Consider the following 22,065-nt stretch of genomic DNA (forward strand, 5'->3'; position numbering starts at 1 on the left):
TCTCTCTTTCCTCCTGGGCTGAAATCTGAGCCGAGCCCTCCCATTGGTCGAGGGGTCTGATCATGTGATTAAAAGCCCAAAACTTTAAAAATCTGTGCCTGCAGGGTTCGCATGCATGAAATGAGGGAAGAGAAGAGGAGGGAGCTGAGGAGGATGATGAGGGCTCGACCGGAAGATAAAACAAGGTCGTGCTGTGTGTAGCAGCACTGTCCTTCTTAACAAAATAGTACAATTAAAAAGATCGGATTTGTTTTATTCCATTTGAAAGAATAAAGCATGGCTCCAATGTTTAATATAACTTTTTAAGGCATAGTCTGGCATTTTGTCACATAATTTGTACAAACAAAGCTAATTACAATAATAATAAAATTAATAATTTTGTAATTGTACTTTTTAGAACCTTATCAAACATCACACAAATTGAATGCAAAGGTTGAAACATTATTATGAATTTAGTAATAATATAGTTTAACAAAAGTAATTCTGATATTACAGTATTTTAATTTCTGAAGAATATGCCTTATAACATAACGGTATCATTCAGATTACTCCAGCAGAGATATAAATAAAACGCCACGACTATAGTCAGATAGCATCTTTGTCTTTTATTCAACGCGTTTTGCCACTTTCATAAATAAACTTCTTAATGTTGTCGTTGATCCAGTCACTGAAGGCAGAGACCCGGGTGAACACCGAGGGTTTCTTGTCCTTGATGCAGCCCTGAGGTCCAAAGCTGACGATGCCGTGCACCTCCCAGTTCATGCTCGTTCCAGCGCAGGCAAATGGTCCTCCGGAGTCACCCTACGGGAGAGCAGGAGGGATGAGCCGCCAAAGACCCACTGCACTGCTGGTACTAAGACGCATTGGGGAACATTCGATTTTGACAGCTCACTATAAATCCTCTCTGTGCTCTGATATCTGTAAAGGCCAATCTTTTACAAAAGGTTTTCTTCAGGGAGGCAAATGTCAGGGTTGTGTTTTACCCTTTAAAATCCGTCGTTGCTGTTTAGAGGTGTTTTTGTACCTTTCTAATCTCGCCGTGTCCGTGCGTGTGAACGTTATCACGGCAAACAAACAATGACTTTGTGTTCTTCTCTCCAATTACGCATGAAAAACCGGGCAGCCATTTGCCGTCAAGGCTGACCGATCACAAACAAAACGGTTCCCAGAGTGTTACATAACAGAAGGCCCAATCATGGGCGGCCAGAACACTTACATAATGTTCTAGACTTTTAACAAGCACCTACCATCCTCGCACGCAAAAGCCCACTGCATCCATTCAAGCAGTTGTACTAAATGCGCCCTCTCACCTGGCAGGCTGACTTGAGCTCATCTGGGGACTCGTAACCAGCACAGATCATGGAGGGTCTGAGGGTGTCCCACCAGTAAGCGGGCTTACTGCAGGTCTCAAAGTCAACGACAGGAAGGGCCGCCTGGTTAAGCTTCTCAGACACTCTGGGGAACAGGTTGCCTGAGATATATAGGGAAAAGATGGCGATGAGACGAACACATTTACGTTCAGTGCCGGCAACCGAGCCAAGGCCTCGTGACAAAGGGTCCATTAATGCTGCTGCAGCAGAAACCAGCAATGCATTTACCTTTCTCGTCTCCCCAGCCGGTGACAAAGCAGGGCGTCCCGGCGGGCATCACGGTCCCGGGTTTGGGCAGGCAGACGGGGCTGATCTCCCTCGTCATTCCGACGGGCTCGGCCAAATGCACCAGCGCTATGTCGTTGGTGATGTCGGTGCGATCCTGCTCGTAGACAAACCCCTCGTGGCGGACGATGGCATCCACCTTAAAGCACTGCTCTGCCGAGGGAACGTCCATGGAGGAGTTCATGTGGTGCTTCCCCAAACACATGCGCCAGAAGGTGGGGTTGTTCAGAGGGCTGGAAAGCATGGTGGAAAATGAATTAATCAATTTTTGTTTTGTTTTTCAATGGCGTGTACGAGATGTCCCTGTGGCTGCATCTTACAACATGAAACAGTGAGCAGCAGTTAGGATCCAATCTTTATGAATCAGAGAACCTCCACAACCGTGCATGTAGGGTATCGGAAACAATGGTGAAGCCTGGGAGAGAGAAATGCACGTCAGCACAAATTAAAACTGTGAATTCTTAACGAGGCACAGAGAGGAACGGGAGTTGATATCACCTGCATGGAGACTTGCCAAGGCCACGAGTGCGGAGTGGCCTGCTCCCCATTGACCACCCTCACGGCTCTTGTATGGGGTTTCACTACTGGGTTTCCACAATCTGCTGGCCAGTCTGGGAATAAAAAAGTACTAAAGTAAATTATTAGCAAAGTTGTCATTTGCGATAATTTCTTGAACCGTATACAAAACTAATTCCAACTTAAGCCATATTTTTTCTGATAGGAGAAAATACATTTTTATTCAATATTATTTAAACGAGGTCCCCCATACACTCGTCAGGGAGAGTTTGGTTGCGGGACACTCACCGATAGGGGTGTCATCCCAGATGTCATGAGGTGGTGGAGGTAAAGTTGGGATAACACCGGCATCAGTGGTCCAGTAACCACGAAAACCTTTCGGTTGATTGGCGCCGTTACTGAGGAAGCGAATGACGACTGGGCTGCTGAGGGGGGCGATGCTGGGTGGAGAAGCAAAGCCGCAGAATCGACCTGCGGAACAGACAAGATATAGAAGAAGCTATTCACACTAACCTGTGAGTGGAGATATTTTTATTAACAGAACAAAATGGACACGAGAACCGTTTGCACAAACACCAACCTATTGACGTCATTCTTTCACCATGGAAGATCTCCACGTAGTCCACACAGTGTCCTAACACGTTTACAGCTTGCAGCTCAAAGTGGGTGAAGGCCACATGGATACTTGTTGCTGAAGGAATGGTGATCCGCCACGTGCACACGGACTGGGCTCGGTAGTCATTCGGCCAGTTGGGAGAGGTGATTTCACCCTGAGCGCTGCTGAAGCTCCCTCCACAAGGACCTGCTGTGTGTGCGTGTGAGGAGAAACGGAGACATTATTTCCCGCCCTTGAGTCCATTCCCTCGGTGTCTCGTTGGGTGCACTCTTCTCGTACCCTCTGTGGGGTCCACTGCCTTCCAGGCGGCAGAGAAACCCGTGTCCACCACCTTGTCGTTGGAGGAGAAGCTGATGTGAAGTGCGTTTCCGTCACTCACCAGGTCTTGGGGGGGTACATCGCTGCAGTGTGTGCCTGAAGAGAAATGAACACGACGAACTGTCAGATCCACTTCTCTAAGGAACCTCCATTGTAGGAGCTTGTGTATGACGTCTCTATTTCATACCAAAAATGTTTAAAGCTAAGACTGTTACATTTAATTAATGACAAAACGTATAACCTACGGTGTGACGTTGAGCGCAACCACTTTAAAGGTAGACAGGTATTGACCAACCTAGACTTCCTATTCTGTCTCTGAGGCTGACTTTATCGTTGAGGCACAACTGACTCGGCTCCAGGGACAAATTGTGGAAATGGATGTGGACTAGTTTGCCGAGTGGCACCTGGATGTTCCACTGGCATCGGGCTTTGTTGATGTAGTTGCCATGGTTATCCGTAGAGGACAAAGTGCCTTCTGTGCCAGACAGTTCCTTTGGCCCTCCACACCCAGATGCTTTAAAGGGAAGTGAGAAGGTAAAAAAAAAAGCAAGAAATTGTGTCTCGATTTCAAAGTTTGTGGGTCAGAAAGTATTCGTACTGTGCTCCTTGTAGATGTCTCTGCGGAGGACATTTCTGATCCAGGGGAGGTAGGCAGAAGATCGAGTGAAAACAGAGGGCTTCTTATTCATAACACATCCAATAGGACCAAAGCTTGTTATGCCATGAACTTCCCAAGAACCCCCAGGGTTATCCTGACACACCAGGGGACCACCTGAATCTCCCTGTCAAAGTCACAAATCAACATAAAAAACACACACGCATCTGTGAAGTTAGACGTGTCCAAAAAATGTCATCATCATTGTTGATCAGAACGATGTAAAACCTAATTGGCATCTGTGAGTATGGACTCGTTTTACCTGACAGACAGACTGGAGCTCATCGGGCAGGGTGTAACCACAACAGATCATGGAGGTCTTGACTTGGAACCACCAGTAGTCCATCCTTTTGCAGGTGTCATATGGAACAACAGGCAAGGCCACCTGGTTAAGGGCCTCTGCAACTTTAGCATTCATCGAATCACCTGATGATCATAAAAAAAAACATTTAAATTCAAGGAGGAGTGTCTCCATTTAAAATAAATGAATATATATGCAATAGAATATATAGTTTAAGGATTTAAGTAGAACCAGCACCAGTCTCGTCTCCCCAGCCAGTGGCGTAGCACTTCTTGCCCTCAGGAAGGACCTCCTCCTCTGACGGAAGGCAGGCGTACGAGATCTCATTACTGGCCATCGCCTCCCCATCCAACCTGACCAGTGCAATGTCAAACTCCACCGTGGGGACTGTGGGGTACTTGAAGCCCTCGTGGCGATAGATACCGGACACATTGAAGCAGTGTTCGGTCGGCTCTGTGTAGGTCAGGTTGTGTTTGCCGAGGCACATGCGCCAACGCGGCAGCTCGTCAGCGTAGCTGGGTGGGAAATCAGCAGATGAATCGGTTATGATGGCTCCCAGTATATATATGGTATACAGTAATATATAAAACTATGCACAAGCATCTCTCTGTACTTTAGACCATTAGCCAAGCCATTGAGGCATCCCTAATCAGGCAACGCTTCAGAACTACACTAAGCCTGAGGTCAAAGCACAGACATTTTCCAGGAAGTTTGAGAAATTTCTGCAGAGTGAAATATGGTGAAAGGGCTGTAAAGACACAGATCTTTTGTATATTGTTCTAATTCCGATGGTTTAACTTCAACATTTGAAACAAAACCATTTGCATGTATTGTGCATAAGGAGGATGAGATAGAACATTTACTTTATGAAGCAGTGAGCTGCAGTAAGTACCCAGTTCTTATGAATCAGAGTACCACCACAGGTGTGGAAAAACATGGGCTCTGGACGACTGGCCGGCCAGACCTGAAACAAACGCACAACAGAAGAAGAAGAGAAGTCACTGAACATCATTAAAGACATACAGTAACTAACTGATGCCATATCAGTGCATTCAGTCAGCTATCAAGATGAGTCGTACAGAGGAAACTACTTGCTGTACCGGAATTTGCCCTTCTCTAATCACTGATACTGTAAGCTGTAAATTCCGATGTAATTAAGCTACATGTGAAATTCACACACTTATTAGTGGAAGTTTCTCACCTGCATGGACACTTGCCAGGGCCAGGAGTGAGGCTTAGCTGGCTCTCCATTCACAATGCGTGACGCAACAACAGGAGGAATGGTTGGTTTACCGCATGTACTCGGCCAGTCTAGGAAATAAGAAAAAATAAAGCTTTGCCGCATTCGTTTGTGAATAAATTGATTTGTATGTAAATAAACAAAACCCTGATAATACAGTACATGTCTGCAACTAATACAAATAAACAAATAATTGTTCAACCTGGCCTGGTTGACACTGCAGTCCCTGGCTGTTTTGGCCTCACTAGTCTGCAGTTATGTATTCATTCAGTGTCTCTTTGTGCAAATATAATACCCTTCTCCTGCTGCAAAAATGCTAAAATCTCTAAAACAGCGGCAGTAGAGTACATCTATAAAACTTTATTTCAGCAATTGGTTTGGCAGACGCCTGGCCATCACCTTTTTTTTAATGCACAGCTGGACGCAGCGAGGGAAGATGAGGAAAGGAGATTATAAAGAAGAGGTGAGGATGGAAGGAGGCATGAAGCAGATCACTGTGGAGCTTATTAAGAGCTGCTCGGATACTAAATGTTGATCTTTGTGACCAGTGGAAAATTCTGCTCCGTGGAATCAAAGGTCGTCAAATCTAAGGCTAAATTAAATGAAATAAACATGCAGTATTTGTAAAAATAATCACTTTTCAGTATGCAGTATGGTGCAGACATTTGGTAATATGTTCTGCTGAAACTTATTCATTATAACTATTACTTTCAATGTATATTAGCATGCTGCTTATATTTCTATGACTACATGTATTCAGTCCTTAAAAATTAAGAAGCTTTTGGGCAGAGAAAAAGCTATGTCTAGAAATGAGATTGCTTATAGTCAAAAACAGAGCTGAGCTATGCTGAATTGGGTGTTGAATCTCTGTGGGCTTCATCACAATGAACTGTACTTTAAACAATGTAATCCAGACGTGGCAAGCTGTGAGAAGCTCAAACAGATACTTCACCTATGGGGATGTTGTCCCAGGGGTTGGCCGGAGCAGGTGGCTCAGTGGGGGCAGGTAAACTGGGGTCTGTTGTCCAGTAGGCTCTGAAGCCTTTGGACTCAGTAAACAGGTCACTATGGAAACGAATCACCAGCCTGCTGCCTTTTGTCTGGATGGTACCCGGCAGCTTAGTCCCACAAAATGGACCTAAAATATATTGGTAAAAACGTTGGTAAAGTGATCATAAAGAGAATTAATCAAATTAATTTGTTAAAACGAATGAATCGCTGGGCATTGATTTTTCAACATAATTATTTTGAGAGATTAAAACAAACTTACCGTGCGTTTGAAGCAGCGCATTAGTCAAACTATTGAGCTCGTACACCATTATATTATCAAAGCATTTGGAGGTCAGGAGATCTTTAGCCTCGAGGTCAAAGTGGGTGAATGTGAGTGTGATCTTTTTGCCAAAAGGTAAAGCAATGTTCCACATGCACTCTGCGTTAGCTTTGTAGTTCATAGGCCAGTTCTGGGACTTAATAACTCCTGTTCCCTCTGTGGAAGAAATGCCACATCCCTGGATTTCTGAAAAAGGAAGAAGGAGAGGGAGGGAGTGATGATATGATCGTAATCAGATAAGTGTAGACAAGCTCCAGCATCCGCCTGTGAAAAGAGAGAGTCCTTATAAGAGTAAATCCTGTCAGAACCATATGTGATCAGATCTTCCTTTAAAGTGTCGCTTCCTCTGTTAGATTAACCATCTGCCTGTTTTAATAATTTAGTTATTGTTGAAAAAGGGACTTGTAACATTAAAAAGGTCAATGAGTTATTTTTTCCTCTACTCAAGTGTGTTGGATTGGTCGTGAGATGGAAGATATTTCACAAGATCTGCTCCAAAAATATGCATTTGGTCAGCAGACAAAAGCCTTTCAAGCATGAATGGACAGACTCTGTAAAAAGAAAAAGGATATTTTTTTTACAATGCACTTTCTTCCCCTCTGCACAATATGTGTGCCTGATAATCTGATAAAGACAAAGATAAAATCCTTTTTATCTTACTTTGTATACTTGAAACTGTACTCTGACCGGTGATATTTGCTGAGTTCACGCTGCGATTACTCTGCTGTTTTATTGATATGCGAAAGAGTGAGATGTTTAATGGCTATTTATGACACTTTGGGCGAATTCCTGTGCGTGTGTGTCTGTGTGTGCATGTGGGTGTGTGTGTGTGTGTGTGTGTGTGTGCACCTGCGATGTCCTCGGCATACACAGCCTCCCACCTCGCTGAGAATCCTCGGTCTGTGAGTTGACCGTCGGACTGGAAGGTGACTGATATTGTGTCACTGGCACCGACCACCACCGGGGGCAGCAGGTTGCCACAGTGTGTGCCTGAGGGAGAGCAAGAGGAGGGAGATGGAGGTAAATGAAGAGAGAGTAGTGTCTGGAATAAGGCGCGTGGTTCAATGACGAATGTTTGCTGCAGAGCATTATTGGGTGTGAGTAAGCGCCAGGCTGCGTTCGGTGGGTGTGGTAGCGGGTGATGGATGGGGAGGCTCAAACGCTGACAAATGAAGGTGACTTTACTTTCTATCCGTTACTTTGACACAATATCAGGTGTAAAACGCTCCTACAAAGGGCCTCTGAACAAAAGAGACAGCAATAAGGCACCAGGACGATGTCGTCCAATCTTCACAGATCTGTGAAAGTCAGTTACTCCACAAAGAATTGGCCAAATTTTGTAAATTTCTTTGAGTTCTGTGGCATCAAAAAAGCCTAAAATCGACTATTTCACTCAAGACATCTTTGTCACCGAAAGGGGAGCAGCCTTAGATACCACAAACTGCTGGTAATGTTAAGTATGAGATGCTGTTTATTTTAGCTGGTCCTACATGACCAAAATACGTTTCTGCTTTGTTGATTTCACTGATTTCAACAGTTAAACGGATCCTTGATGCTCCAGATGTCTCCGAGTGACTTGGCTGCGTTTAACTCCTCTCTGCATTTCACACACAAACACGACTCTTCTGAAATAACGGGCGGCTCCTCGCCTACTCTATCTGAGTGCTTGCACCACAGCGCTTTAGTCCTTGAGATAAAGCTGTATCAGCCTCGGTGCAGTCACCGCGGTGAGTAATGTGCAGAGGGCATTTAAAGTTTGCTGGGCTCTTCGCAGAGAAGATCCTAATCAACTGTTTTACAGCGGGGGGCAGAAATTGAGCCGCCCCGCAGCACCAGAGCTGTTAGGGGGCAACAAGGATATCTTGTAAGCTGAGGCTTTTGAGCTGCTTGTTGCTGGTTTGCTTTGCTCATCTTGGTTTCTAATTTTGTAAAAATTCAAAATGCAAGAAGAGGGGGACATTACAACCATCACTATTCCTCCATTCAGATTATTACATAATGATCTGAGATGCATTTGGGAGTCAAAACAGTGTAAAAGCACTCACAGTCAAAAAAATGCTGTAATTAATGTAAAAGAGTAGCAATTAGTAACAATTGCAATAAGTAACAATTGTGTTACGGCTCACCTAATGTGCTGTAATCATCTGAGATGACCAGTCTGTCCCCCTTGCATTGTCCAGGCTCTCCTGTGATGGCCATTTCAGTGATCTGCAGTTTCACCAGGAATCCTTTGGGCACAGATATCCTCCAGGAGCTGTTCAGATGAGCAGGGTAGGGATTTGGGAAACCCAAGGACTGGATCACTCCTTTACGGCCACGAAGGATAACTGGAACATCACCTGCTGCCCAATAACAGACAACAAACACTTTGTTCATGTTGTATATTTAAAATGAAAAAAACAACAACAGAGACATGCTTAATTACTAGTAAATATGGATGGTTTATTTTAAATATACAGGACGGGAAGTCAAGGAGTAAAGTTGGTAGCGAATGCTCACCAGGAGATGTGGGGGGAGGTGTTTGTGCGGTGGAAGGTCTGGGTGCGGTGGGTGCGGTGGGTACGGGTGTCGGGGTGGTAACAACAGGTGGAAGGCTGGACTTGGTAAAAGTCGCCATGAATCCTTTAGCAGCCAAACTGTTGTCGGATTTGAAGCGGACCACCATTGTGTTGCCGACGGACTCCACTGGCTTAGGAATCTTTCCTCCACAGAATTTGCCTTTAAAAGAATACATGCGTTCTTGTTGAAAAAAAAGAGCAGTAACACTCAATCAATCAATTTATCATATAATTTATTCTTTAAAAAGTTTATGCAGACAAACTTACATTCATTACGTTTAAAATAGACTCCAGAACCATTTGACAACTTCTCAAACTTTTAATTGAGCTCATGTTTTATTCAAAGGCCCGCATAGTGCACATTGCTAATGTTGAACAAAGGCCCCGGTCTGTTCTGAAATTCTAACCCTTTGCCTTATAATTGCTCACCCAGCTTGTCTGTGCTAATGTTTAAAAAAGTTGTGGTATATTTTAAATCTCATCCATGCACAGCAACAACAACAAAAAATCTTCTAATCCTCACTGCATACTGGAATCATGTAGAGCATCATGCTTACTGAATGAAGAGGAGCCGGCCTTGTCGCCATCGTAGACCTCAACAAAATCTCCACAGACCTCAGGCACCAGGTCAAAGAAAGTGAATGTGAGTCGAACCCTTTCGCCTTTGGGCACCGTGATTTTCCACTGATTCCAACATAGAAATAAAGTAAAAAACGGGCAAATTAATTACTGCATCGTTCGATTTCCTGAAGTAACTTTTCCTTATGCTTGTCACATGGGCAGCATTTTTGGAACCACATCACTGATAACATATTGTATTATTCTGCCCTTGCTTGGACACGTGGGGGTCTGACAAGCTAAAGCAAAGTAAGATGAAATCGTGATGCACCAAATGACACCTGATGAGTCCTCCACGTCCAAACCCGACATGCAAACCCTGACATTATAATGGACTCAGATTTAATCAGATGCATTAATCACAAATCAAAGCCACATATGCTCTCAGGTTGACTGCGATGTAATTCAGGTATAGACTGATTCTGGAATCAGTCTATACCTTAGTCTTCCCAAATTGTATAAATCCGGCGCCCTGCACCTGTTCAATTCCTGCAATGTTGGCAGAATTGCAAATAAAGAGTAACAGTTTTCCTGTGTGCGGTGCACGCTGTGCAGTGAGATCAGATTAAGGTCAGCAGTGTTTCCTTACACATACAAAAAAGTAACTGTACCCATGTGGCTGTCACACTTGCTTTTTGTATGCGTCTCCTTGTTCACGTGTGTACCTGGTACAGCGCCCCACTCGGGTAGCTCTGCTCCGGGGAGCCGGGGGTCATCAGGGTCCCCTGGTCACCTTGGAGAAAGCCACCAGCTCCGGCTATTTCTGTACGCAGCAAGGACGGAGGGCACTTCATGAAGCTCCACAAACATCTCAAGGAAAACCGCAATACACATCCCCCCCACCCCCCACCCACCCACCTACTCCTTCCTTGGTCCAGCACCATAACATTTACATTCTAGGTGCTATAAGACAAACATCCGACATTATGTGAGAGCCGAGGCGATTTCTTTGCTGAAATGGATTTCCACTGATCTTCTTACCTGGTGCGAGCTTTGGATCCACAGCCTTGTAATGAGCCTTGAAACCCTGGTCCGTTTTTCTGTCATTGGTGTCAAAGTACACCTTCAAGTGGTTGGTAAGTGACACCAACGGCCTCGGTTTGGTGTAGCCGCAGAATTTACCTGAAAATGTCACACAAATTACATCCGTAGCTTATTCATCTGCAATGAGGGAGCCCGCCCTGACATCGGATTGGCCATTGCTCATTTTTGACAAATTTTTACAAATGTGCCCAATTTATTTCAACAAATCTTGAGCAGGAATGTAAGGTGTTTGTGATCTACGGTACTCACTGCTTTAAACTCTGCAGTCTGTTTGTTTTATTTTAAGTGCAGCTGTGTGCATTGATCGAGTAGGACTGCTGCAGGCTTTAAGAGCAGGTGTTCACGTTCATTCGACCTTCGTTCTTTCTTTTCCCACTTAAGTTGGAGAGTAAAATAAGAGGTTTGTACCAATGGTTCCCAGAGAGTCTCTCAGTGTGATGAAGTCTGACATGCAGAGCTGGGTGTCCTCCAAAGCAAACTCCTCAAACCACAGTTGGATCACCTGCAGCAGAAAAATGAAGAGGTTTTTCCCTTTGTTTTAACCTGAGAAGTTGATGAAAGAGACGGGCTGCTCCCAGGGAAGAAGAGAGTCCCTGTGAAATATAAGTCCATGCATGTGCACACATATCAGAGTAATGGCCAGCTCATTCTTTGTGTGAACAAGTCCACATGTAGGTATGCACCTTCCCGTGTCTATTTATGCGTGTGTTTAATAAAGGAAAGCAGCCTCTGCGTGCGGCCGGCCATGCAAACAGAAGCAAGAATCAAGGATTCTTCTGCGGGTGTGTGCAGGGGAGCTGAGGAAAGGCAGCCATCTGCTCCTCCACTAGCTGGCCTCCCACTAGACAGTTCCACCAAGGTGGCACAAACACCAAGGTGTAGGGCAGTAGTATGCTGACTGTAACGTTCCAACGTTCAGTGGTTGAGGTTTCGGGGGGGGAGGGATGCCGATGTCACCTTGTCAGGGGCCACACTGATGTCCCAGGTGCAGCTTTTTCCATTGTCGTAGCTGCTGGGGTAGTTAAAGCTGGTGAAGGTGCCTGACTCTCCGGTCAGCTGCTGCGGACCACCGCACCCAGAGTCTGGGCCTGAAAACGTGTGACAGAGAAGGACGCTTGTTACTGTCAGGGTGTATCCCCTGTGGGTTTACTGTGAAAACATTTGAAATAAAGAACATCTTGCAACAATGCTTCTAACGTGCTCACAATGACATTGTTAACATACCGGGGTTAAGCTGGTATAATGTCCAATGCATTAGACAATTTAGCATTAATCAGATCAGATCAAATAATCAGCTAAATTATGCAACAATACAGCTAAGGTTGATGGTAATATCCTTATTTGAGGTATTTGGTTACGAAGGCATCGCAGTGCTGGAAGTGATTGCTTGATGGAGAAGCGAGAGGAAATTAGGGAACGATATTCTTGTACAAATTGTTAACCATTACAATAATGCCATATCATTATCTTCTAAGGACTCAGCCTTCAAGACGCATTGCCGTGGAACACAACGCAATGCACGCAAACACACTCACCTGTATGAGCAGAAGGGTCCGCTTTGTCAGTGAAGTAGATGACCACGAGGCCGATGCAGGCAACGGTCATGGCCACAAAGAGAAATATCAGACACTTTTCCAGGGTGCTCGTGCCCCCGGACCGACGGCGACTCTTCTCCTCATCCATTTTCCTGACAAACTGCGCCTCGTCCAGCAATTCAGCGGCTTATTACCAACATTATCTGGACTTTGACAGCAGAGATGAACCTTGAGCCCCTTCAGACGTGGCCCTCGCCGCACGCCAGCCCGGAGAGCGGCTGGATGCGAAGCGCCATACCTCAGGCTGTCTTTTTAAAGAAGTCACATAGTACTTACGGGGTTGGCGACCCAATCAATAGACCGGGACAGGATATATCTTTCACAAAGGCCCAGAAATAGGTCACAACATTTGATCATTGAGATTACAGTTCTTTAAAGGTTTGAACAAACACACGGTGAAGGTCTCAGTAGCTTAACTCCAATTTGTTTTGATCACACTGCAGTTGGCATCTCAACAGTCTTTAATTCTTGCTCAGCAGTAAGTAAGTAAATTCATTATCTTAAAAAAATGAAGAAAGGGTTTTATTTATGGCTCTTTCATTACAACACCGTATATAGATTTTAATCAGAAAAAGGCTTTGACCAGCGATGCTGCACCAACTTTATGTCCTGAGAGTTTTATAATGTTTTGTTAAATCAACTGGGATCTGAAATCTGACCAAAGCAAGGGCTTTGAAATAAGTACAGGGTGTAAATGGTCCTGCAGTGCAGTTCGAGTTAATACGTTTCCCAGGACGGATCTTTGTGTTGGCCAGAATCAAAAGGCCCTTGATCGGATATTATCAGACTCACTTTCAGGAATTTAGTGTTTCCGCTTTAACAAATAATTTCCCTTTAAAGATAAAGTCATTCTTTCCAAATTGTCTCTGTAACAAAAGTAACAAAAGGCAGTGATGAAACAAAAGCAGCTTATGGAAGAAATCCCTCTTCTTTAAAGACATGAGACCAACGGTATATTGAAATATGTGTTTAATTATGTCCCTTTGTTTCTTTTTCACCTTCATCCCTGTTGAGTTTGTTTTGGATCTCGTTGCTTCACCAGGGGACCGAAATGATTTATGTGTGCATAAATCCGCCGTAATAAGGCAGTCTCCCATGAAGCCAGCGAAGGTGACCGTTGGTGGATGTGTGTAGGTGTGTGTTTTTCTTTTTCTCTTTTTTTCATGTGCCTCTTGTGCCCGGCTATAAATGTCAGAAGTGCGGGTGCTGGGAGCTGAATAGTAAGCAATGAATGAGGAGCTCTACATACAGTATATGTCCACTGATTACTAGAAAAACGGAAGGAAAGGAAGTCAGAGGGAAGGACTAAACAGTCAATGTTTGAGGAAACAAAAGCTGGAATTGTTTGACAAAGAAACTCACTCTCAAAGCCAAACACTGCACACTGCAAACAAATGTAGGCCACATAATCCGCTGGGAGCGGAGCGGCTATCAGGAGCACGAGCCTCGTTCCAGCTTTCTCATACAATAGAGGGATGAATAAGGCCAAGAGAGACCGTTTTACAGGACGTGTTGTGCAGACTGTTTAATCACCTCGCTGCTCCATAGGACGAAGGGGAGGGAAAACTGGGATTCGGGAAGCAAAGTGAGAGAGAGAGAGAGAACAGAAGGATGAACAACAATTGTCAAAACTAGCACAGAAATGGCGCTCATCAGCCAGTTGTTGATTAACCAGAGAGGTTTTGAAGCCGTGGTTATGCAAAATGAAACTGAGATCAAGAGCCACTCGTAATTACCCACCGCAATCGCAAATTATGATCTGTAAATTAATGTTAATTAACACAAAAAAAAAAAAAACATCCGTTGTTGCCACAAATGATCGGCTAGTGGATAGATGTTATCCTGGATGAAAAAGGAAATAGCTTCTGTTCAAGGGTGCTGTTGGAGCTTACGTGTTTATGGGGCTAACTGCGTCACCGGAAGCCGATCTCAAACACCCGCACCGGGACAGGAACTTATCTGCGACACTTCAATTATAACAGAGAAATGTTGCAGCTGCCCTCAATTTCCCCCGAAGAATCCCAGCACGCTGTTACAGAGTTGGTGAGTTGTGTGAAATTGTTGCAGTGACATCCACGTCGGACTCCGTCGGGGCAAGACAGGGCCTCAAAAACATCACAGTAGGGGGGCGGGGGGGGGGCGGGTGTTAAGCTGCCCGATGCTGGATTGATTTGAAATGATTCCACAGATTGGTGATGTCAGTTTGGCACCCTTCCATCAGCTCTCAGGGATAAGTCTTGAATTTAATAGGGGTGTGTTGAAATCTCGAGGAGGTCGCCGCTGCTTCCAGAAACGTTGTTCGTTCTTACACTAAGTCTGACGGGAGATTTCAGTACAGCTTCCTAGCGTCGTCCTCTGATCCTTGTGGATTAAAGGAATGAAGATTAGGCCGTTCAATTTGCTCCGCTTCTTTAGAGATCCTGACAGACTACGAGACCCCCCCAGATGCTAACAGGAAGTGGCATGCTTGTTATCGCAATATCATCAGTCACATGAAATTGGGGTTTCACCGGTCAGGACGGAAAATTCACACTGACAGGGAGAGTTAACGATCAAAGAAGGGATTCCTGGAAATATTCCTCTGAGTATGAGGCGTTTGAGTCCAAGCAAATCCTCTTGAATACCATGTCCAAAACAGAAATGTGACTATCATTATACATTATACAGAGGGCCCTAAAAATTGAGCTGGAAACGTTAATTAAATCATCTTATCTACCTATCTTTAATTTGATTTACAGAGTCTTAGTATCCTATTATCGCTCTTACAACTGAATACGTTTTTCATTAGCTGCTAATATTCCTCCATGATAGTAATAAAGTCTGTTTTAGGTTCCCTCAGCTCTCATTAAATATACACAGTGGGACAAAGACAAAGTATTCTGTTTAGTGCTGATAACTCCGCCGTCTCTTCCATGACTCTCACCCCGAATGATCTGCTCAGAATCTTTGATTCCAGAATAGTACATTTACGTCTCTCCTGTCCTTCCCCGAACTGTTGAACATTTTTTACAAAAATGTGCCGTGAACATTTTCTCCAGCTGACAGAGCCCTGCACTTGTAGATTTGGGGGCTAACTAGCCTTTGCTCCTGAACAAACGGCCCGCCCTCGTTAGAGGTCGGAACACGTCTTATTAAGCTTGACACTAATTCATCCAATACACTCCACTACCTACTGCCCCTTTACTCCCTGTCTGTCACTCTCTTTTCTCTCCTGCAGGTTTGCGTTGATGCTGCTCTCCCCCTGACATTGTTTACTTGGTTAACAAATCACTTTTGTGAAACGAATAAACTTCAAAAATCACCCAAACAGGGAGGCTAATCCTGCCTCAAGTTCTGGGTCAGAAATAAAGAATATATAAGACTCGACTTAGGTTTTTTTTTTTGTGTGTTTTTAATTGTAAACTGAAGAGGAACAGAGTTTCAACAGCGCATGTATTGTTATTTTTTCCACAATGTTATTCACTCACTAAAAATAAATGCGCACAAAAAGAAAAACACAGCAATCTTATAAATATAAGGTCCCCAAAAACACCTCAAAAACATAAAACAAATGCACCAAATGCAGTGAGATGTCGGGTTAACATGTTGGCACAGAAATTCTGACAGTAAGTAAAACGTCTACCTCATGATCAGTGCCTTTTGCTCCGAAGTTCTGGACCTCAGTTTAGTTCAAACTTCTGTACCATTGTAACTAATAAACATGCGTTTCACTATTATTGCCTGTGTGGAAGTTGTCTCTCCATCTATTTCTGGAAAACAATTCTCGGGTTGTTTTATTTTATATTTCTAATTCCTACCTCCGTTGATCACAAACACCACAAGAATTCTTTATGCTACAAAGTCCCAGTAAACTGACTTACGGGGGGGGGGGGGGGGGGGCGTCCCCTTCACCCACGATCTTGCCTTTGCAACCACGACGACCGGGAGGACAACGACGACTTTGACCCCGGGGGGGAAAAAAGGTCGGAGTTTGACACGGGCTACGTCTGTGCTGTGCTACTCGAGGACGGAGGAGGGAGGGGGGCGCACGCAGCAGTTGGGCCGCCTGACATTTTGCAGCATCGACCTGAAAATGTTCTGCCGCCTCCGCTTGCTCTTCGTGCCTCCGGGGCCCGGCGAGTCGGCGCCAGAAGCGGACTTGCGGAATGAAGTCTGGACAACCAGCTTCCTCTCTTGCTCCTTGATTTTGCACTGCAAGTGGCTCTGAATGGCAAAGCCAAGGGACTCCGGGTCCACCGACGCCCCGTAGACCTCCCAAGTCATCCCCTGTTCGTCCCAGACGACGTCGTGGATGTCCATTTCTTTTTGATCCTCTTTTTTCTTGCCCTCAGGCTCTGTCTTCTGTTTGCCTGACTTTGCCGCCTTCTTCTGGGCTTTACCTGCACCTTTAGCCTTTTGTTTAGGACTTTCAGATTTGTTCTTTGCTGGACCTGGCTTTGATGTGCTGCTTGTTGCTGCTGCTGCTGTTGTTGTTGTTGTTGTTGTTGGCAGGGCATGACTGGGCTTGGTAGCAGCCGGTGGCGGCGCAGCATTGTGACTGTCAGCAGATCCGGGCTTGGGAGCGGCGGCGGCCTCTCGGAGGGCTCCTGGTCCCAGAGGTGGAGCTTCTGCTGCCGGGTTCCGAGCCGCCGTTTTACTTGGCGAGTTAGCCGTGTCCCCTGGTTCCTTGCGGTGGCTGTGTTCAATGTTGATTTGATAAACCGGCTGAGTGTTGCAGAGAGCGGACCCAGGGTCTTTAGGCTTCGCTCCGAGCCTTTTGTCCTGCTGCTGGGACAACGTTTCTGAGTGGAAAACCACGCCGGCATTTTGGTTGGGGCACATTTCTGCCTCAACAGTGAGCCTCTCCGACCTTTCATCAGTACCGACGGGTAGAGAGCTCACGTCCGCCTGATGGAGCCCCACACCACCGTCGACCTGGTACACTACCACCAGGCTCTGCGCGGCCTCCCTCGCGTCTGCACCGACACTCAGCCTGCGAGGCGCTGCGAAGGGCAGCAGGCTGGGACTCGTGGCCACAGCCTTGCTGCACGTGTCGGCCACCGCCTGAACCTCCACGTCGTGGCGCTGCTTGACCGGCGGCGCAGGCGGCGGGGACGCGGTCATCGTCGAAGCCTCTCTGTACAGCTCGTCGCGCTGCCGCCGCTGCGCCTCGAATGCAGATGTGTCGGTGTGGCTGGCTTCCTCTGCCACCTGGCCGCCTGCAGGCGTCGTCTGCGCGGCCTGCGGCGGAGCCGAGGAGTCCGTCTGCGAGGTCTCTGGCTGGTGTTCATCTGAGGAGACTTGTGGTTTCTTTAACGGCGGTGAATCCTTCTGTGGATGCGTTGAACTTGAAGACGTATTTGTAAATCCAACCTGTGCATCTTTGGTCTTAGATAAAGGTGTGGTGGAGCCAGGAGGAGCTGCAGGAGGAGCTGCAAGAGGAGCTGCAGGAGGAGCTGCAAGAGGAGCTGCAGGAGGAGCTGCAAGAGGAGCTGCAGGAGGAGCTGCAGGAGGAGCTGCAGAAGGAGCTGCAGAAGGAGCTGCAGGAGGAGCTGCAGGAGGAGCTGCCGGAGGAGCTGCAGAAGGAGCTGCAGGACTCCCCGCGCTTTGTTCAGGTGTGGCTTCTTCCTGCAGACTCACAGGGCTTCGTGAGCAGCCACGTACACAACCAGGCTCTTGAGATTCCTGCGGTACAGCGGCGTGCTCATCTTTGAGGGCCAACACGCTACCTCTGTCATCGCGTTGCGGTTGGGGAATCGCGCGCTGTAAGTCGCAGGCGTTGTTGAGATTTGAATTATCAGCAGCAACAGTTTTATTGCCGTCCTCTCGTGCTGCGTTTGGCCCTTTCATTCTGCAGTCGTTGGTCTGCATGTTGACCTTTGGCTCTGAAAGAGCAGGCGCTACGGCGGCCTTACAGATTCCCTTTTCATCAGCCGTACTCAGCATTTTCATATTAGCATTTGAATCCTTCTGGTCGCCTCCCGTCTCACCCGCTCCTGAACCTGTTGGACACAGGTCTTGCACCTGTTGGTCTCTACCCGTCGCGAGCTCTGACTTGGTCCGGTTTCCATTCGTTGCTGCTGGTTTGTCTGTCACAGTGCAGCTGACTGGTCCCCCTCCTCCCTTGGACGCTGTGTTTTCAGTGTGTGTGGTGGTGTTGGTGGAAGGAGCAGTCACAGGTGAGTTGTCTTGTCCGTGTTCAGGAGATATGAAGGTGGGTTTTGGGCAAACCTGAGAGAGTTGGAGGTTGGGCTCTTTTGCCCAGTTGGCATTAGGCTCCTTATTGCCTAACGTGTCCACCGCAGCCATGTGAGGAACCATCTGGACTGACACTGTCCTTTTTGGGTTAGTTCCCATGTTGGATTTACGGTTTCGGTCCTTAAAAATGGTCGTAATCCAGATGTGCAATACCAGTTACTTTGCGTGATTTCCTAAGGGAGGGAAATACAAATAGACGTAGTTTAATTTTAAATTTCTTTACTTTCCTAGACTTCGTGACAAAAACGAATAATACTTTGTGTCCCAATTATAGCGACGCTGTGTGTTTGTTGAATTCATAAACATGAGAGTAAAGGTGGGTTTTTGGTTCCAAAAATTGGTGGCGTGATTAAATAATACCCAGACTCATCTACATATTATGTAACAAAGTAAGGGCTATAAGATCAATCCCCTTTTGAAAAGGCCAACCATGTGATCTTCTGTTTAAATATTGACATTTGTGTTATATTAATTACATACTGAACAAGTTCAGCTTGAGAGATTTCTGAAAAAGAATACTGCAAAAGTGCCAAACAGTCAAAGTGTTGCCTGAAAACATCTTTCTCTTTGTCAATCCAATATAAATTCTATGTGTTTCACTTACGGCTCGACAAATGTCTTCATCGCAGACCAATTCTGCAAGTAATGTGTCAGCGGATGTTTAAAGCATCGGACATGATGGAGTCAGACAAATTATTCCCACTGGGATCAAGACGTTTTCATCGTTCAAAAAACAGCCACAGCTTCTTCCGAAGAGGACGAGGAACCACCGACTGATGGTACAAGTTGGCCATTTCTATTTCAGTGATGGTCATCCATTCAGTATAACATGCCCGTCATCGCAATGAATAAAACTAAGATTAAACGCAGCTTCTTCATTACCGTTGCTCCCTTCTCCCTTACAACAGGCATCATCACAACAAACAAATAAGAATAAGATTAAATAACAATCGTTATCTCTTACTTTGGTCGGTAAACCGAGACAACATTTTTCTAAATGGTCCTTAAAAAAATAGCTTGTTTGTTTGCTCTCTCTCTCTCTCTCTCTCTCTCTCTCTCTCCCTCACTACACGCATCTGCTTGTCTGTTGTCAAAGTGCAAATATTTATGGAAAGCACATCCTGCCTGTAAATGACATTTATGCGACAATGAAACGCGCTGGTGTCATTGCCTGCAACAGTTAGGGAAATGACAGCGTGTGCAGAAAGGGGGACTGAACCCTTTAAAGTGATGCACGCGACCGATACGGGGCCAATTAAGATCTGTGTCATGCAGGATGCTGTAGCCTACATTTTGCAGCCCCGCCCCAACATCACTGAGGCCACTGACGGTTTGCAGTTCGGATATGACCTTGCGGACAAATACTACCATCGGACACAAAGGAAGCCACGGAATAGTGAGGAAGAAGATGGGTGGGTGTGGGGGAGGAGGGGGGGGGGGGCTTACCTTGAGAGGAGGTGTATGTCCCGTTCCTTTGGGGCGCCGCTTGCGCGTCTGTGTCAGTGAGAGGAGGCTCAACAAAAAAAAAATGAATATGGAAAACCAACTCTATGTCCGTGACAGCAAGCCACGCCTTCCACAAGAACACGCCTTTTTTTCAGAGGTATCGATCCTGCTGTGCGAAGCGCAACACACACACACACACACACACACACACACAAAAAAAAGCCCCGCCGACAGAGTGCGCAATGAGTCACCGCGGTCCGACCGACGGAGACTGCCTCTTAGCTTTCCGTTGGGCTCGTGTCACTTCATGCTTGGAAAGTGGACCTTTCACAAAATGGACCTCTCGGGATGTGCGTGTGTGTGCGCGCGTATGTGTGTGTGTGTGTGTGTCACCCGAGATTGAACTGTACCGGCGCGAGCAACGCTGTGCAGGAGAGTAGACCGGATGAATGGATGAATGGCGGGGGGAGGCGGAGGCAGTGCTGCATCAGCCGCAGGCATCCACAGAAGGGTCACATGCACTTGAGATTGATTACTTTCCCAGCAGTAAATGCTGCAAATAAAATTTCAAGAGTACCTGCGGTTTATTTCGCTGCGTCCCTTTGTATCTTTCCGCTATGGATGTAGACCTCAGCTGGTGTGGTATGTGCAGTATGGGGGGGGGGGGGGGGGTATGTTTCTATAGACGTCTGATAAAAGCTCTAAACTTCTGCAAATTGACATTTTACTCGTTTTTTAGAGGTCTCTTTTGCATAAATAATGTATAAGGACATCACTAGAAGGTCAAAAATGCAGCTTTTTCCGTTATTTTTCATCCAAATATATGGCACTTTACCTTTGTGGACGACAAAACAGTGGCTCTAAAAAACAAAACAACAAAAGGGTTGGAAACATAATGATGATAATAAACACTCCACATAATAAAAGTTTAAATAAATACTTCCCATTAGAACTATTAGCCATCCACAGATATTTTGAAATATTTAATCTGCAGAGAAATTGTTAAAACTGGAGAGTGGCGTATCTAGATTATAGCACACTACATGGTTATACTTTGCCGTGGTTTCAAGCTGTTCTAACAGACAATATTCAAATGATCTGTTTCCTTTAGATTGGTATAGGAGCTGTCACTCGGTGTGTTTGGTATAGGAGCTGTCACTCGGTGTGTTTGGTATAGGAGCTGTCACTCGGTGTGTTTGGTATAGGGGCTGTCACTCGGTGTGTTTGGTATAGGAGCTGTCACTCAGTGTGTTTGGTATAGGGGCTGTCACTCGGTGTGTTTGGTTGAAACGTTCCTGACGAGAGAGAATCAACAGCACGAGTAGTTTCTCTGCCTACAAGCAGTCAACACATGTTTTTTCTTTTAATTGACTGTCTTGAACAAAACTGTCGAGTTAATTTTTTTAACTGTTGCAAAGCTTGTTTCGGATCCACACAGGCCCTGATTCTCACTGCAGCCATAACAGTCCCCCAAAAATGTTTGCTGCCATTCTCTACCTGTACACTAGATGCTCTCAGTCTTTTCCACCTGCTCCAGTCACATGACTCCCTCATCCACTCACTCACCTGTTTCCACTTTCCCTTATCGGGTCTGCAGTAACTGGCTCATTTACACTTCCTTGTCTTATCATCCAAATTGTTTTGTTTGCTTACAAGCCTCTGTCCTGCTTTAACCTTTACCCGCTTGATCCATAGACTAATGATCCCTGTCTGGCCTCCTGCTTTTGAACCTTTGCCTGTTGACTGTTTCAGTGAGCTGCTCTATCTCCATTGAGTGATTACATCCTTGTACTGTTTCCTGTGAGCTAAATTGTCTGCATTTCATCCTTTTCTCTTGAAAAAACAAATTATTTGCCAACCCTGGCTATACTCCGTTTTTATGTGAACAAGTGAGACAACATTCAAAGTCTCGTTTAGTTTAATTACAAATTTACGC

General features: G+C 45.7%; 2 protein-coding genes across 4 annotated transcripts; both read right to left on the reverse strand.

The window, feature by feature from the left end:
• Window positions 1–266: 266 nt before the first annotated feature.
• zgc:154142 (uncharacterized protein LOC555481 homolog) lies at window positions 267–14,551 on the reverse strand. 3 transcript variants are annotated; one of them, XM_037472700.2, is made up of 25 exons: window positions 12,387–14,551; window positions 11,809–11,939; window positions 11,260–11,353; window positions 10,789–10,929; window positions 10,473–10,570; window positions 9,747–9,873; window positions 9,131–9,349; window positions 8,758–8,970; window positions 7,481–7,621; window positions 6,572–6,817; window positions 6,254–6,439; window positions 5,263–5,372; window positions 4,925–5,025; window positions 4,299–4,576; window positions 4,023–4,186; window positions 3,704–3,887; window positions 3,401–3,619; window positions 3,067–3,201; window positions 2,752–2,976; window positions 2,460–2,642; window positions 2,154–2,266; window positions 1,976–2,070; window positions 1,599–1,888; window positions 1,311–1,471; window positions 267–801 (listed from the first exon to the last, which is right to left on the reverse strand). In XM_037472700.2, the coding sequence occupies exons 1-25, from the start codon at window positions 12,532–12,534 to the stop codon at window positions 610–612; spliced, it is 4,194 nt and encodes a 1,397-aa protein (XP_037328597.2). In that variant the 5' UTR covers window positions 12,535–14,551; the 3' UTR covers window positions 267–609. The 3 variants fall into 3 exon arrangements, with proteins under 3 accessions (XP_037328597.2, XP_037328598.2, XP_037328596.2); XM_037472701.2 differs by having other exon boundaries at window positions 2,752–2,973; window positions 8,758–8,973; XM_037472699.2 differs by having other exon boundaries at window positions 8,758–8,973.
• A 1,761-nt stretch (window positions 14,552–16,312) lies between these two features.
• gprin3b (GPRIN family member 3b) lies at window positions 16,313–20,504 on the reverse strand. The gene is made up of 2 exons (XM_037472702.2): window positions 20,130–20,504; window positions 16,313–18,856 (listed from the first exon to the last, which is right to left on the reverse strand). Exon 2 carries the CDS (start codon window positions 18,780–18,782, stop codon window positions 16,443–16,445), a length of 2,340 nt encoding a protein of 779 aa, XP_037328599.2. The 5' UTR covers window positions 18,783–18,856; window positions 20,130–20,504; the 3' UTR covers window positions 16,313–16,442.
• Between the last annotated feature and the right edge of the window lie 1,561 nt (window positions 20,505–22,065).

The sequence above is a fragment of the Pungitius pungitius genome, chromosome 9 (assembly GCF_949316345.1).
Source record: "Pungitius pungitius chromosome 9, fPunPun2.1, whole genome shotgun sequence".
Classification (NCBI taxonomy): Eukaryota; Metazoa; Chordata; class Actinopteri; order Perciformes; family Gasterosteidae; genus Pungitius; species Pungitius pungitius.